General features: G+C 32.0%; 1 protein-coding gene across 1 annotated transcript in view; it reads left to right on the top strand.

Moving 5' to 3' along the window:
- Window positions 1-17,723, top strand: part of LOC134699778 (transient receptor potential cation channel subfamily M member 5-like) — a 99,854-nt gene that overhangs the window by 23,340 nt on the left and 58,791 nt on the right. Inside the window, exons 3-8 of the mRNA XM_063561194.1 lie at window positions 42-216; window positions 1,821-1,902; window positions 6,822-6,943; window positions 8,612-8,767; window positions 14,935-14,970; window positions 16,654-16,789. Of these exons, the coding sequence (XP_063417264.1) occupies window positions 42-216; window positions 1,821-1,902; window positions 6,822-6,943; window positions 8,612-8,767; window positions 14,935-14,970; window positions 16,654-16,789 (707 nt within the window). The remainder of the gene's footprint in view (window positions 1-41; window positions 217-1,820; window positions 1,903-6,821; window positions 6,944-8,611; window positions 8,768-14,934; window positions 14,971-16,653; window positions 16,790-17,723) is intronic.

The raw sequence follows: 17,723 nt of genomic DNA, 5'->3' as shown, positions 1-17,723 counted from the left end.
GTTTTTATTATAAATATCAATTTGTTAAAAACAAATTTTAGGGAAGAAAAACAGGAAGAAGACGTGTTCCTTCAAGTGAAAGAAGCTGCAGAAATCTTTAGTAAATGCTGTTCCGATTGTGACTTTGCTTACCATGATTTATATGACAGTTTAGAGAGTTATTCAGAATTACTAGCACGTCTAATGGTTAAACATTTGGAGAATAATCAGAAATTGGTATGGATTTATCTTTTGCCACAGATTATTCACCATCAAAGAACGTAATTTTTAATGGCATTAATTTTGCAAATACTGTCTTCTTTATAAGGTATATAATACACCAAATGAAAACAAATATAGTTGACAAAATGCAAACAGAATTCTATTATTATACCTGCTAAAGAAAGGAAACAAATGAAGCATGAATTTAGGACAAGGTATGTTGAATATTAGGCATATCGGACTGATATATACACCTAGCATGCATTCATTACACTGCTTGAATCTGAAGTATTGTTAATAGTTTCTGAAAAACGAAGTTACTAAGAAAACACAATGGAAGAAGTTACCTTATTTAATTTATACTGTATTTTGAAGTCTTTTAACTTAAAATATTCGTTAATAATTTCTTCTAGTATTGAATATGATCAAATGTCCACACCGATATGTGTCAGCTGTCAATAAGAACAATTTACTCTGTTGTTCCGGTTATCAACTTATCCACATGCCAATAAGCAAATTAAACAAAATAAGTTATATTCAAGGTTTTACTCATCACCAACGGTATAAAAAACGACGAGAAGACTTTTTTAATGAATGGCTATCATTTATTTTGAATTCATTGAACCATAAAATTCATTTTTGACTGTTCAAAATGAATAATCTGCGAAGCGGATTATGTCAAATGTAAAGAGTAAAAAATTCATCTTATGGTTCAATAAATTCAAAATAAATATTGCCATTCATTATAAATAAATTGTTATCAAAAATAAGGCTCTAAGAACTTTTTATATTATTTATATTAACAATAACAACATACACACATGTTTGCGTATGAATACACAACATCAGAGTGGACGTGTCGTCATAAAAGTTGACAACATTGAAAACAAAACTAATAATTTTAACCAATCAGAAGACAGTAAATACACCAAATTTATTTGTATACCGTTAAACATATAAATTTCTGCAAAATGTTCCCATTGTACCATTGAAGTGGGTCATTGTTTTTTTCTTCGTTTAAGTTTAAACAATGTCTCAATTAAAAGTTGAAATAAAGCTCACCTATGTAAACATAAACCTTAACAATCAATGTTCAATTAAATTAATTTAGCTAAAACACGTAAATTGTTTTGGTTCAAACAAATTTTAGTAACCTTGTTAGTTATGTACATGTATGAATAGAAATTTTCTCTTGTTTTGTGACATATTGACCTCATGATAATTTTATTGAAATCTGGTATCTTTCGTTTTTCAACAGATAGATCTATTGTTCTGAATGAAAACAAATAACTATATAGACAATGATGAAACTTATCTGGTTTTAAAGCTAGTTAAACCTCTCACCTTTTTTGACAGTCGCATAACATTCCATTATATTGAAAACAATGTGTGAGCATATTTTTAATTGAAAATATGTTTTTTTAGATTTCAATATACAATGTGTGAACAACAAAAAAAAACAGACAAAATACATGTAGGTAAACATGTCATTAATAGAAGTAAAGCGGTCAATATAATGTAAATACATCCCTGGACAATTTAAATGTAACTGTATCATGCATTTATTTATAATTGAAACAAACAATTCAATCCAAACTGTTATTAGTATATTTTTTCAGATTCATGTGTACTCAGTAAATGAGGCTACATATACATTGGAGAGGACTATTGAAGATATATTTTTCCAGTTATTTGTCAAAGGTTTGATTTTTACTCCAATACTTCCTACATGTTATGCAAAGTGATATTTGCAGTATTTATTTTTTTCATTAAAAAATTTGTAGTCATTAACATGATTCAAAAACTTAGAACTGTTAACATATTTGAAATTCGTCAGTTTCACTGTACCTTTATATGTTCAAGAACACCAAATTTTGCTTTTGAATATATTTGCATTATACAGTTACTGATATTATATACAATGGAAACTGACTAATAAATACTCGGCTTGACAAATCAAACACGGAATTATTAATAGTGTACCTATAATGTAAAATCAATAAACCTATGATATAGTGGAAGGCATCACATCTGCACCTCAAAGCATCGAAGATTCATCTTGAAGTTATAATTTATGCAATAAAAAGCCAAATGCAACCATGTATGAGATTACATATGTGTATTATTTACATTTTAATGTATCAATGTCATAAAAGGACCCATTATTCCTCAGATTTATAAGAAAGTCAAACCAATTTTCTCTTAACATGTTATTAAGATAATAGGTTGTATTGTCTAAAACACAATTGTTGCATATCATATGTACTATCGAGGCCTCGGTGGTAAACACGTCGAAGTTCTTCATCTACTGTATCAATAGCATGGCAACACGTGTCAGGTGTCTTCAAAGTTGAACGTAATTGACAAGTCTTGTAAGTTTTCCTGTCGACATTCGGCCGTTCTCACTGGAAAATTCGACTTCTGCAGCCAACCAATTTGGCCATCGCGATAGAGTCAAAACAAATAGAGATGATTAAAGTGGCGTTTAACATGAACAAGCAATCAATCACTTAATTTTACATGACGATGCTGTTCCTCCACATTGTAAAATTAAATGTTCTCAAAAAAATATATGACTACTAAATTACTGAATATTTTATTATAAAACTCGTCCCGTTTAAGCAATATTCAAAACAGATTTTAAAGTATCACAACTTTATACATTTGGAAGGTGCAATTGGGTCATTCCTCCTATATTTTGGATTTCTGAAGTGTGAATAGAGAAGAGTCTGAACTTGATACATTGATGGTTGCTTAACTTCAAGTGGCAAATATAAACTGCATTTTCAGGAAGAAAAACAAATGAATAAATAATACAATTAGTAGGTCCTCTTAATATAGAAATTTGGGATAAAGGTCGCGGAAATTAAGACGGCAACTGGAAAATGAGGTTCAATTGACAAAAAAGACAGGCATCCTATGGACCCCTCATGAAGTAGTTTCAAGTATTTTTAATATGGAAAGAGTGTGGCGCTCATTCTACACGAGGCATCATATTTAATTTCCCTTTCTCTCACCGAGGAAATTCAATTTCATGTTTATTGGTCTGAAAGGTCTATGCAGTTAAGATGAAGTATTTTGTGCTAAGAACTTTTTCTGAGTGCACAAACAATGCGCCTTAAGCTAGGTTCACACTGCCGATCAGATCAACTCGATGATCCCGATTGTCCAAATTTGCACGTCCCAGCGTGACCAAATTCTTGATCGGGCCTGTTTATGACTTCTACCCGACTGCTATCCGACTGTGCACGACCTTAACCCGACCATTCGCAAATCCTTAACGACTCCATCACGACTCAATCCCGACCACTAATTGAATACATATTCGATAATTCCGACCAATTTACGATCTCTACACGATCTTTACTCGACTAGGTAGACAAAATCAACTATACTTGATCTTGGCCTGATCTCGGCCAGACCAGATCGACTTGATCGTATAGGGGTCGTAGGGATAGTCGGGCATTGGTCAGGTTTGTACAATTTCAGTATAAAAACATCTGATTTTTTTGTATCAGCCGCTACAGCGGAGGAAGTATTTAGTGTTACCCTTGTCCGTTCTCTAATTTTATTTTGCCTCAACCAAATTTAATGAAACGCAATAAGATAAAATACAGATCAAATTTCAATTTGGGGGCGCCACTGTTACCATTCTTGGGTAATGACTCTTTGTAACGTTATATGCAAGCTGGGGTATTACCTGTGTCCAATGGACACGTTCCCAGTTTATTTGGATATATTAAGTAGTTCACAGAAGGTCTGAGTTAATTATACATTTGAAATATCTACATGGAAATAAAGCAGTTGGATTGTTTTGCAAGGTGGTTAGAGCTCAGATAGACAGATGAATAGCTGTCACGGAGCTTGAATAGAGCATCGAAAACAAAATCATTGGCAATCATACCACATCTTCTTTTTTATATATAAAGGGGTAGACAGCAAATGGTGACATAAAATCTAGATGATGCAGTGGCCGACCACTGTGTGAGCAGTATAAATAGTTATCACAAAAATACTGAACTCCGAGGAAAATTTAAAACGAAAAGTCCCTAATGAAATGGTAAAAATCAAAAGTATGAGAGACTTGCATGAGCTGAACAAAGAGGACCCCAAATGGTTATAAAAAAATCCTGAAAGTAAAGTAGGACAATGATTTGTTATGGGAGTTTTATTGCTCTTTTCTTCAAAATGAGATTTGTCAAAGTGATTAGTACTTATGTTAGATATAAATATACATAAACATTACCACCCACGTTTCCTTGCGTTCTTACCAATTAGGCTTACTATGTCATATATGTGCATTTCTAGCTCTAATTGAATAGTTTTGTTGTTGATATTCACCCCACATTGACCAAGTGGTAGATTAGTTTTATTGATATTAGAAATTTCTTGGTATGCCTAAACGAAAGATTTTATACACATAGACGATCAAGTATACGTAATGACAAAATTATTTTTCATTTACCTAGTATGTTGGCCAGCTTTTTTCAAAATGATGATTTTCTATAAATTGTTTAATATTTCACAGTGGTATCTTACTTTAACTTTGTTTAACCTGTTTATTTACTTTTGACCTGAATTATTTATCTCTTATACATTTTTATTAACTATGAATTTGCATTCAGGTATCAAAGATCAAATTTATTCGTTCATTGTGTGTTAATTTTCGTTTTTTGATTGATTTAAGCCTTCCAATTGATATTGTATAGTGTGTTTTTCTATGTTGTGATGTTATACTAACAGAGAAAGGAGAAGGTTTGGTACCATTAAAACGTTAAATCCCGCTGCAAATGTTTGCACCTGTCTGGAATCTGTTTATGTAGTTCATACGTGTTTCTCGTTTCTTTTTTTATATAGATTAGACCGTTGGTTTTCCCGTTTATAAGGTTTTACATTACTAATTACAAGGTCCTTTATAGCTTGCTGTACGGTGTGAGCCAAGGCCCCGTGTTGAAGGCCGTACCTTGACCTATAATAGTTTACCTTTATAAATTGTTATTTGGATGGAGAGTTGTCTCATTGGCTCTCATTCCACATCTTCCTATATCAATATGTATGTAATCAGTATGTACCATAGATCTGTTACCCAGTAGTTGAATGGTTCAAGATATTTCTTTTTGGTTTATCCGTGTCAGCAACCTGCCATTTTTGATAATAATTTTGCAAAAAGGGGGTAAAGATGTCACATATTTTCCCCAAATTTGGCCAAAAATAGAATTTTAATCCCCTTGAGAATACCTTTTCTGAAACTGTTTCCAATTATCTATCAACTAACCTTAGAAGCTTAATTAGTCATCAGGTGTTTAATAATGAATTTTAATGCACAATTACTTTCATATTTGATAATCCAAGGTTTTATTGGGTTTCGTGTTGCTAAGTTTTTAGTTTTTATGTTGTGTTATGTAGATCTCTGTTTGTCTTTTTCGTCGGCTTTCGTATTTTGCTATGACTGTATCGGTTTGACCTATGAGTTTGATTGTTCCTTTGGTATCTGTGTTCTCTCTTTAAGAGTTTTACACCTTCTTGCAAAAGTACAGACGCGTACTGTACATGGAGGAATGTGTGTACAGTTAAAAAAAAGTAGTGACAATAAATATTTGCAGAGGTCAACTTGTGAGAGTTAATCAGAGCTGCACACATTTTTAGAGAATCGTGTAGCAGTCATGTATACTCGTATATGGCCGAGTAAAGATCGAAAAGTGATCGAAAATGGTCGCGCAGAGATCGGGTTTTGGTCGAGTTGGTCTGGGATGAAAAAAAAATAGAAGTCACAATGATCATGAAGCGAACGGGCATTGGTCGAGTTAATCTTGACCACATATCGTATAGGTTGTCGTTGATCGGGACATGATCAGGTATTTGTCGAGCAAAGATCGAAATGATCGAGAACTGATCGGTTAACTATTTGTATTCCGACTAAACTCGATCTCTACACGATCCTTTCCCGATCAATTCGATCGCTACTCGACGAATTATTGATCTCTTCCAGTGACTGGCTTCTCGATCCTTACTCGAATATTTTTGACATGTCAAAATCTCTCGTGTAGAAAGTCAGATCGATAACGACCAAGGTAGATCACCCCGAACATGCTTGTGGATTAAGACAGACCACCCCGAACATGCTTGTCGATTAAGACAGACCAGTATCCTGATCGCTTAATTTGTCTTGATCGAGATTGATCAAGCTGGTCTGATCGGCAGTGTGAACCTAGCTTTAATAAAACATTTGTCGTTGTAGTTAGAATAGTATCAATTAAATTTTATTATAAAAAAAAGTAGTATTCGCAGATCGTTTGTTTTATCATTGCATGTCTTAATGTGCATGCATACTTCTATCACCCTAATTTATAGTCAGATGCAGACCATACTATTAATGATGAGTCTACAAGAACCCCTGGAATCGATAGATCTATATATCAGAATCTTTCTTGTTTAATAAAAGGAATTGCAAAACAAAGCTTACTCACACTACTAGTAAAAATTGCAAAATATGTAGCTGGGTACTGATCATGATCACTTTGTAATAGCAATACACTGATTACTGATTAAAATTGCATTTTATTTTGTATTTGTTTATTGTTTGTTAATGTTTGTATATCGTTAATGCGTGACCGTTGCAGGTCAACAAGTTGGTATGCGAGAAAGAGATATACTTCATTTTGTAAATATATGGAACAGACCTGACATTGCAGAGACCGTTGTGTTTAATGTAGAAAACAATGAAATATTACAGACTTTAAGGGTATTTATTTTAACATAAGTCTCTTGAATGTTCTATCTAAAACGTCAGGTTCTGCTTACCCTACGAATTTCCGCGATTTGTGTACGCACGTTTACGGGACATATTATGGTATACCAGTGGTCAATTGTTTATATATGTTAGCTTCCTTTTTTTTGTACATTTTAGATTTTACGTTTCCAAGATATGGCGTTTTATTCACCAAAAAGGGTGATTTTCAAGTTTTCGGACAATAACTCAAAAATGCATTCCCTAATTTGCAAGGTGAATTGTTTATATCAATTGACATGAGCTTCCCTCTGATTTTTGTAAATTGTAGATCTCTTGTTTTTGAGTTATGGGGTTTTATTTAAAGAGAAGGATGAATTTTAAAGCTTTCAGACAATAACTCGAAAATGCTTTCAGCAGTTTTTATGAAACTTTTGTGAATTGTTTATATCTATCGACGCAAGCTCCCTTTCGATTTATAAATTTTGAATATTGATACGTTTTCGATTAAGGGGATTTAATTCATAAAAAAGGGGGATGTTCCAGTTTTCGGTCAATATATTTACAGTGCTTTGAGCAGTTAGCATGACACTTTGGTGACTGGTTATATTTATCAAAATAACTTCCCTTTAGATTTTGAATAAATTTTTGAGAAGTTATTGAACTTTATTCTTTGAAAAAAGCGACGGGTCTATCATGCGCAGGTGTATATTAATGTAGTCTTCACTTTGGTAGTTTTTGCTTGACTGTTGTTTGTCTTTTCGTCATATTTTCTTCCTAATTAATTAGCTTTGATTTATTTTCCTTCAAATGTATTTGTCACGTTTAGGCAATCCAAACAAACTAGCATTATATTGGTAGAGTTAAAAAGAGTTTGGCTGGCGGGTGCTTAATCGACAAGACAGAAAGAATTATACAGATTCGAGAATATTTTCTTTGTCTCCCATTTTTACTTCTCCAATTATCGTTCCTTTCAATGAAGCAATATTCTTTGATATCATGCAAATTGAATACAATTTTTCTAATTGAAATGAAAAGCATTCCATGTCTTGTGATTTCTTTTATCGTTGTAAAGGGGGAATCCTTAAAAAGGAAGCTATCTATATTTGTAATTTTATGTTATAACATTTTTACATCGCTATCACGACTTGTTTTACATATGACCATGAGTAATGTTTCTTTTGTCATATATTTATTCCGTCTTCTTTGATAATTTACACAAGCGCGGCGTAACGTGTACACACAAAAAAAACCCACCAGAATACATGAGAGGTGAACATAACCAAAAAGAAATAAATACTAGCCTACAAAACACTACCTAGAAAAGTTAAAAACTGAGTAACACCGAACCGACTGTTGGCATCTTTGTTTTGATATTTGCGTTATAGAAAAGACAAAACCATGTAGCTATGTACACTATATAATCACCGATTTCGACACACCTAATGATTTTCACTAACATTGTTTTACACAAGCAAATTGTTTTTCAAAAGTTAGAAAAAACTAAAAAAAGAATATTTAACAATAAGTAATCCGACCCCACAATATACAAAACAAGTGAAAAGCAAATATCTTAAATCATTTAAACTGCTGCTATTAATGTGTACATATCAATAACATTAAATAATCTTTCTTGTTCTATTTCATAATCAAAGAAATTTCTACCTTGCCAATATTTTATAGGGTGACCTAGCCGACCCCGATAGTAGTTTAGCACAATTATTCAGAATATCATTGATGCGCGACAGAGTAGATTTTGTTAGGCTAATCCTTGAACATATCCAGATTGATAGGCTGTATAAAAAATTTTTGAATACAAATCTGAAAACCTTATATGTGGTAAGTTTGAAACACTTATATGGTACACATTTATTACAGAAATAGAACCAATTTCCAGTAGCTAAACATTGTTGTGATTTGCTTAGAACATTAACAGATTCATAGCTTTTGATTTTTCTTTTTAATAATCCATTTGGTGTGAACATATATCTGGGTCAGGAAATCATTGCACAACGGACTTCTATAAAGTTCATGGATATTTCAAGATCTGGAATATTTCAGTTTTACACAGGAAACTTAACACTAAAGTTTACGACAAAAGGGACAACTTTTCGTTCCGTATTGTTACTTTTCCTTTTTTGGATGATTATGTTCCTTTTGGACCATCTTTCTGTTTTTATATATCACAACTCGTGTACTATTCCTGTGGCTGTTGTGACGTTTTGGATGATAATGAACGGAATCTACATGTATGTATTAGTAAAACATATTTAGTCAAAGTTCGTTATCACAAATCACTTAAAACCTTTACTAAATTCTTCCATAAATAACATGTATAATAAGATTTGGTTTTTAAGTTTTGCTTTGCTTTTATAAATCGTATTTCAATCCTCATTTTAACGGAGATGGGGTTAACCGAGCCCAGGAAATTTAGGAACGATCATGGACAACTAATCGATTCTTTAAATAAACTTATTTTAAAAGGTTCCAATCCAGCACTGTAATTATATCATTGGATATTGTTTTTATTGATAATATTGTTTTGTATCAGTAAATTAAAAGCAAACTTTATATTTTTGTTATATACATATGCACATTAATGAATCTGCAATCTGCCTGTACTTTTATCTTGGAATAATACAATCATGTTTTTCTGTGACTGTTCATGACGTCTTAACACTAAATCCGTATTGGATGTTGAATGTATAATGATTGATTATTTAGTCTTAGATGCATGCTTTTTTATTATTTGTTATTGAACTAGCTGTCAGTAACTGCGAGTACTCTCAGATTTGTACTCAGTAACTCTTTATTGTTGGGATGTAGGAGTACCCGGCCACGTCCACTCTGTGTTTTTGTTAGATGTTTTTCTATTTTTATCCATCTAATGAGTTAAGTATATTTCAACTGATTTATAAAGTTCGTTCAATATTATAAAGAAGTGTTCATCTTTTGTGCTCGTTGTTTGTATTTGCACATCAATTACGCAGAAGATCGTGCTTAACATTTAAAATTGAAATGTATTACTAGAGAAAAAAATTTCCCTATTTCTTAGTTCTTTATGTTAGAAATTGAACACAACAGCTTTTGTAAAATACTGGTGATTTCGTTTTATACCAGGAGTAGATAATAGTTATAGCTTTTCAGAAACATTAACCAAATGTTAAATTGTAAACCATTTTGTTGAACAAGAGGTTAATGACTATCAGCCAATACCAAGACGAATAACATATAATATTAACTGAATATTGTCAAGTGTTAAAGAAATATTGTACTATCGCGACTACTATGTATAGGTTTTTGAAGGTATAAAACTTGTTATACAGACGGGTGCAGACATACCATGTACATCAAGTTAAATTAATAGCCAGTAATGTGTAACGGTCAAAGCTTATTATCGACAGGACTGATCCGACCCACCTAAAGACTAAACTCAAGTTAAATTGAACAGCAGCCTTAGTCATAGGAATTTTTTTTTTGTATCTACAAACTAAAGAATAAGTTAATGTTTAAACCAGTCGTGCAATAAGTAAGCTTCAAATCTGACAACTTATACTGAACCAAAATTCTGTCAACATCAATTTAAAGTGCACATATTTCCATTTTATGTTATAAATATTAACCGTTATTAAAAAGGAGTAGTTTTTATATCCTAGACATAATCATAAATTAATTGTTTACAAAACTTTGAATTTTTGAAATACTCAGGCTTTTCTACCTGAGGAATAATTTATCTTAGCTGTATTTGGCAAAACTTTTAGGAAGGTTTGGTTCTCAGTGCTTTCAACTCTATACTTTATTTGGCCTCTTTAACATTTTAGATTCAAACGTCACAATGTTGACTGCTGTTCAGCTATTTTTGACATGTTTACATATTATGTCTGTTTGTTTTGTTCACACATCATTGTCAATATAATGGAGTTTGATGCGACTGTCATACAAGTGGGGGGTTTAGCTAACTATAAAATCAGGTTTTATCGGACATTTTGTACATAAAAAATGCCTGTACAAAGTCATGAAAATGACAGTTGTTTTCCATTCGTTTGATATTGGAGCTTTTGATTTTGTCATTTGATTAGGAAATTACATTTTAAATTTTACTCGGAGTTCATTATTTTTGTGATTTGAATTTTAAGAGTATAAGCATTTCAACCAGTAATATAAATCAATATCATGTATCAGGCTTGTATGTTCGATGTATGCCAAAACTAAATAACCGCATCAGAAACTGAACATATGTTTACTTAATAATGAAAATTATATGGCGGCATTTGGTAATATTTTGAAAACTGACTGCCAGAATATTATGACAGACGTTCCATGTAGCATAACTCGATAACGATGACTCGGCCGTAATTACGAGAAGGTTCAAAATTATTGAACACTATATATAAAATCGAGCACTATGCAACTTTCGTTGTATCAGGCTTGTATGTTCGATGTATGCCAAAACTAAATAACCGCATCAGAAACTGAACATATGTTTACTTAATAATGAAAATTATATGGCGGCATTTGGTAATATTTTGAAAACTGACTGCCAGAATATTATGACAGACGTTCCATGTAGCATAACTCGATAACGATGACTCGGCCGAAATTACGAGAAGGTTCAAAATTATTGAACACTATATATAAAATCGAGCACTATGCAACTTTCGTTAAAACATTCCATCGAAAACGTGATTGTAAATCTAAGGCAACCAAAGAGAATAAAAATAAAACATCAAGCATAGACTATATTTAAAAAGTCATTGTAAATAAAAGGGAACGAAACAACTTAAACAATGTTGTTTATATACCATCATAAAATCATACAAAAAATACCTGTTTAATGTTTAAGCACCTTCAAATTCAAAACAAACCTACTCAACTTTCTTTTATAATACCTGTATACATGTCAATCTATCAACAAGTGTGAAATTCTATAGCCATTATTCAGGTATACAAGAATATAAAATAGTTGTTGTTTTAATGTGAATATGTAAATATAGTGTCATTAAAGAGTAAAGTATGTTGCTGTCCTGGAAAATGAAGTAATACGATTATCATTCATATCAATAAAGGTCAGGTTTGATATTTGGAAAAATCAAACACACCTGTGTATTGGCCTGCTGCAAACATGAAAAAGCAGCATTACATCTGGTCTCGAATCGACACAGTTTAGCATGTAGTCTTGTCAGATTGCGGGATTTTTCTCAGATTCCTTTGATTGTTTTCTACGTGACAGGGTAAAATATATTTTGCCCCGTATCTCCCATTTTTTCTTTAAATATAAGACTGTAATAGCTCATAGAAGTTCAATTACCGAAATTTAAAAAGATTATAGATTTCTTTTCCACAAATTATATTAAAAATAAGGAAACAGTCCGAATCAGCCTTTCCCTCCATGTAGAAAAAATCAAAACCTCGAAAAGCAGTTCCATAGTTTATCAATATTTTAGCATAGTTTATTATTTAAAAAATGCTCTTCTCATCAATAGTATAAATTTGAAATTCCAGATGCTTTTAATTCCACCCGACTACTTTCTTATCTGCGTTACTGACATTTCTTATAATTTTCGTCCAGGTTTGGACTGTTCCCTTTTGCAAGTCCTTATCAATGCGCTTCATTTCAGCAACTAGTAAATCAACCTCTGCAAAAATATATTCTTTTGACAATTGCACTCACTTAAATGAGTACGATCATAAGTGCTATAGAAATTATAAAATCACAAGCGGATAACCAACATTGTGTAAGTTTATATCTAATTTCATCAATTCCATTATGTTGATCATGCGTTACACGCTGTTGACAGAAAAATCAACCTTAAACGCCACCACTCTTCTAAAAAATTTGCCTTAAACATGTAAAAGTAAACCTTTTAAAGTTTTTTTTCGCTTTTGAATGATCAGATAAAACAAGTTCGTAGTGAAAGACATAAACATTTGTTGTTCATGGAAATTGTACATTTATTACAAAGTAGTAACTGCATACCATTGAGAGCAAATCTTCTTTTTCTACTGTTATTAATCTTTTGAATAAAACAACCTCCGGAAAACAAAATCTCTTCCAAATTTATTGCCAAAGCTATCATGGGAGGTTCGGGAAAAAACTTTTATTTTTCTTTTAAACTTTGTATTCCAATAGTTCACTTCTACATTGTTCTAGAAATTGATTTTTTTTATTCTGCCTAATTTTTTTTCTTGCGTAGTATTGTTTTTACACTTTATACGCTTTTGAAACTGACAACCGCTTAACCAAATACCTTACCTTGTAAGAGTTATCTCTCCAAACACTGTTTTTCTTGTGGCCACTACTCCTTCGCAACAGTAAAAGATTACGACAAATGTATTTTACCAAATTGCTCGTTACATCTTCAGGATAAGGATTTTTATTTGGACCGAAGCTATACGGTGACTCCATTTGAGAGTTATTCCCCCTTATGTATTTGATATAAATGATATGCGTTTTTAACTGGTAAACAATAAGTGATAGAGGCCTTGGGTCTGTTGATTTGAGGTCCTTGGTCCAAAAAAGAAAATTAGGTCAAGGTTATATTCTAAATTTTGATTTTGTCTTATTGTAACTTCTTTTCAATAACCGTACAAAAAGTCAACTGCATATTTGTATCAAATTGTCATTTGCGACATGTAGTTACTACAAACTTTTGGTTGAAAGGGTGCGTAGACAATAACTGGAAGTTTTCGCCCATCTTATATCTAGAAGTATGCGTAAATTGATATAACTCATTAACCATACATATTAAAGACCTAATGTCTTTCGATTTGGGGTCCCTGGTTGATGACCTTAAAGTTGAGGTCAATATCGTAGGTTAATTGTACGTTCTAGATTTTGACATTTGCTTTAAACTCATCATAAAGCCATAGGAACTCACATTTAAACTGAATTTTCATATTTTCATATCAAAATATATTGTTAGTGGTGGAAAGACCCTCGGTTTTTAATTCTTATTACTTTAAAATTTTATGATATATCAATGCACCAAGTTGGTAATAAATAAAAGCAACAGTAGTATACCGCTGTTCAAAAGTCATAAATTGATTGGGAGAATCGAATAACGGGCTTTAAAATATAACCGAGAAAACACATCAACTATAAGAGGACACCAACGGAACAGCCGTACCAATTAAGAGGGTGTCCATGGAAAAACCAGGCAGTGGATGGCACATGATATATCTTGTTTTTAAATTTTTTTCATCTATTTCATATCACAAATTCATTCTTTCTCAAAGTTAAATTGTGTTTTTATATTAACTGCAACAAATAAAGAGAAAAAAATACACAGAAAGCACTGAAAATTCATTGAAAAGGGGAGATAACTCTTCATTTTGTACAAAATTTTGTTGCATTGTTAGTTAACTTTAAAATCATTTTCTGAGCCATCCACTGTTGATTCAAAAATATCTTTGACATGTATATCCTTTGTATGATATAAACATTGCATTGGAACCAAAAATTTAGTGGGAAAAAAATTATGTTGTGCCACTCATATCATAGGATTTGCCTGATATTTACTTGGACAGCCTCTTAAGTGCACAAAAAAGACATACTTATAAATGGACTATTTGATAACAAATGCCATGTTCCTTTTCGTACAGTACATTTCAAGAAGGAATGGTGGGTTAAACCTAGTTTTATGGCTAACCAAATATCCCGCTTATATGGCAATGTTAAACAATATCACTTAAACTGACAACACTACATGACAGGAATACAGTACAGACAAAAGTAAGAACACAAATTACATAGGAACTTATAAATAAATAACATAATAGAAAAGTTCAACATGTAAACCGCAAAATAACAACGAGTACATATGCGCACCTGTACTAACCGACATGTTTGAGTAATAATATTGAGCAGTATCCATACAAAACCAGCTAAACATACATAGGTACCGGACATCTCTCTATGATCATTTTGCTCTGGTGCAGGTTCAGTAGTAATTAAACAATGACAGTGTGTCGACTCGCTTCACAAACAGACATTTTTATTATTCCAGGAAACCGGTTGCATTGCAGGATTTTTGATTCATAAGGTAAATATTACAACACTGAAGTTATACTAATAATACTTCAATAGCACGCATACCACGTCCTTTTATATTTATTAAAAATAAATGATTGATATTTTAGCATCCTTCGAACGAAAAGAATAATTTTCATCCTTAAAATCAAAATATAATGATACTATTATACTGCGCATTCGTAGTATATGTATACTTTATTACAATCAGCCTAAGAGTTCATCAGTGTTAATAATAAATAGCAAGTTATAATTGCAATAAAAGATATAGACAGAGAACATGGAAAATGTTAATTATTTTTGTAAAATACAATGTACTGTCCTTGATTTGAAAAGCCAAGATAATACATTTCCCCCCAAAATACAACTGCTTTGCATAATGTGAAGTAAACAACTTTATCCGTTTAAATGCCCACAAGTCTCTATATATTGAACACACAAGAAAAAGTGGAACTCGTCCACAGTAAATTGACCACAGACTTTGCATAAACGATCCATTACATGTACATTTAGAAAAGGAAGAGTCTTTATATTTCATGAATGTGACGATAGGATTATTTTTGAAATAGCCTTTTGGTAAAATGGAGGAATATATTTAGTCAAACGATATTGTAAATCTAGGTTTGGTCGGGTTGTTGTCTCTTTGACACATTCCCCATTTCCATTCTCAATTTTATTGTGAGGAAATTTCCGGAATTAACACACGTGCTACGTATAATGTTTTCCAAATATAGTTCTTGTGTAATTACATCTATTGGAAGCTGTTTTATCAGTCAAAAAGCGTTTCCAAATGTTAGTTTAGTCTAGCGTTAACCTATGTTGTTTAAATCATCCTAAATCAGCTTTACCCAATTTATCAGCATACGAAAGGTATTTGCACAAGGAGCTCTATGATTTTCATAGACACCTTTCAAAATACAGTTGCGTACACAGTAATGTATTTAGAACGTTGAACACAGTTTCCTATTTTGACTAGCAGCATAGCATCGGTTGCACACCAGGAAATTAGGAATCGAATGTAAACATTTTACATAATCTTAATTTTATAATTTCGGATTCTATAAATCGCTTTCAACCAGTTAAGTTAAAATCGTTAATAATCATTGTATCATCACGAAACTATATAAAACTAACCTTTCGAAATTTTATTATTAACAACAAATAAACTATCACGTATAGTTGCCATATAATACTTATAAGACCTGTTACCATAACAAAGATGACAAAGAAAAACAATCATTTAGACAATTCTTCTATTAGCAGAACCACAAAAAAGCTCTAGAAACAATAAAACAGCAAAGTTTTTGATGCCAATAATTAATATACATAAAACAGCATACGCCATTAAAATATACAATGTATCACATTTAGATTGACAGAGTTTGAAATATAAGTATCGTTGACCGTTTGTAACACCACTATTTTACAACGTGTATAACATAATTATGTAAAAAAGTAAAAATAAAAGTAAAAGCAGAATATATAACCATTACTATTTAGAGTTTTTATACGAATTGAAATTGTTTCTTAAACAAATGGCTCTTTATGATATAAGTCATGTCAGGCTAATAACCGAATAAAATATTTAAATCTAGAACTATTTTATACACATTTATTATTATCTTTTTGTTTTTATAATGTTTCTCCAATATACGAATTATGTTCAAGATGCTAATTTTTTGTTTTGCTATTTTAGTTAGACCCAGACAAGGACAAAAAAGAAAAAGACAAGGACAAAAACAACGAAAAAGAAGACATGGGTATTGTTAAATTGATAAATAAAGCTGTGATACAGATTCTCGGAAGAAGAGAGATGCAGCCTTTTACGCCAGGTAATGTATTGATAAATAGAAAATACTACCTGCTGTAACAGAAATGAAGTTTAAGAAAGGCACATCAACGTAAAGATTGTCCATATTGTTGTTGTTGTCTTTTTTCTTCTTTTTTGTTGTTGCGTTTTTTAAGGTAGAAAGAACGCCAAAGTTCATCACAAGACATTGTTCAGTTGCAAAAGGTATACACAATCGATTTGCCAACATTACTCTTGCAGCTGAAAACGAACCAATTTACAAATGATAAAGAAATATTGCATTTGGAAAGAACATTTGAATTGCTTCTTTTCACACGAAATATATGTGTAAGACTCAGATCGACGTCCGGTCTCTAATCGACGTCCGTTCCTGAAATCGACGTCCAATTCTTTAAAACAAGACTCCAAATCGACGGCCAATTTTATGCCCCTCTAATCGACGTCCAATTTTTGGCTTCTCTAATCGACGTCCAATTTTCAGCTTCTCTAATCGACGTCCGTTTTATGAACTGGCAGCAATGACGTCATAACTTTATAAGATGACGTAGTAAGTGTCTTTCAGACAGAAATGATAGAACAAAACACAGTACCGGATGAAGGGTATGTTTTTTTAAAGAAAAAGAAAAAAAGGGATAAGCAAAGATCCGAATGCCGAGACATTTTGGGCCGACATGCCTTATTATGTGGAAATTGCTAAAGCAAAAGAACAAAACAGCAAATGGGGTCCGAAAAAAATTATTGCAGAACTAAAACTTGGATTATCTGAGAGAGTAGTAAAAACGGTATTAAGTCAATATTTCTATGATCAAAATACAGATTGTTTGTTTAGAAAATCTATGGATTTAAATGTTCACCACAGAAGATGTGTTAGCATAAATGATTTGGTGAATATGATAAAAGAAAATCATAAAAAGGACCTAAGAAAAGCAGACACAATATACGAAGCACTGAGGACA

Source organism: Mytilus trossulus, unplaced genomic scaffold (genome assembly GCF_036588685.1).
Source record: "Mytilus trossulus isolate FHL-02 unplaced genomic scaffold, PNRI_Mtr1.1.1.hap1 h1tg000085l___fragment_1__unscaffolded, whole genome shotgun sequence".
Classification (NCBI taxonomy): Eukaryota; Metazoa; Mollusca; class Bivalvia; order Mytilida; family Mytilidae; genus Mytilus; species Mytilus trossulus.
This window is presented reverse-complemented; position numbering and strand designations above follow the sequence as displayed.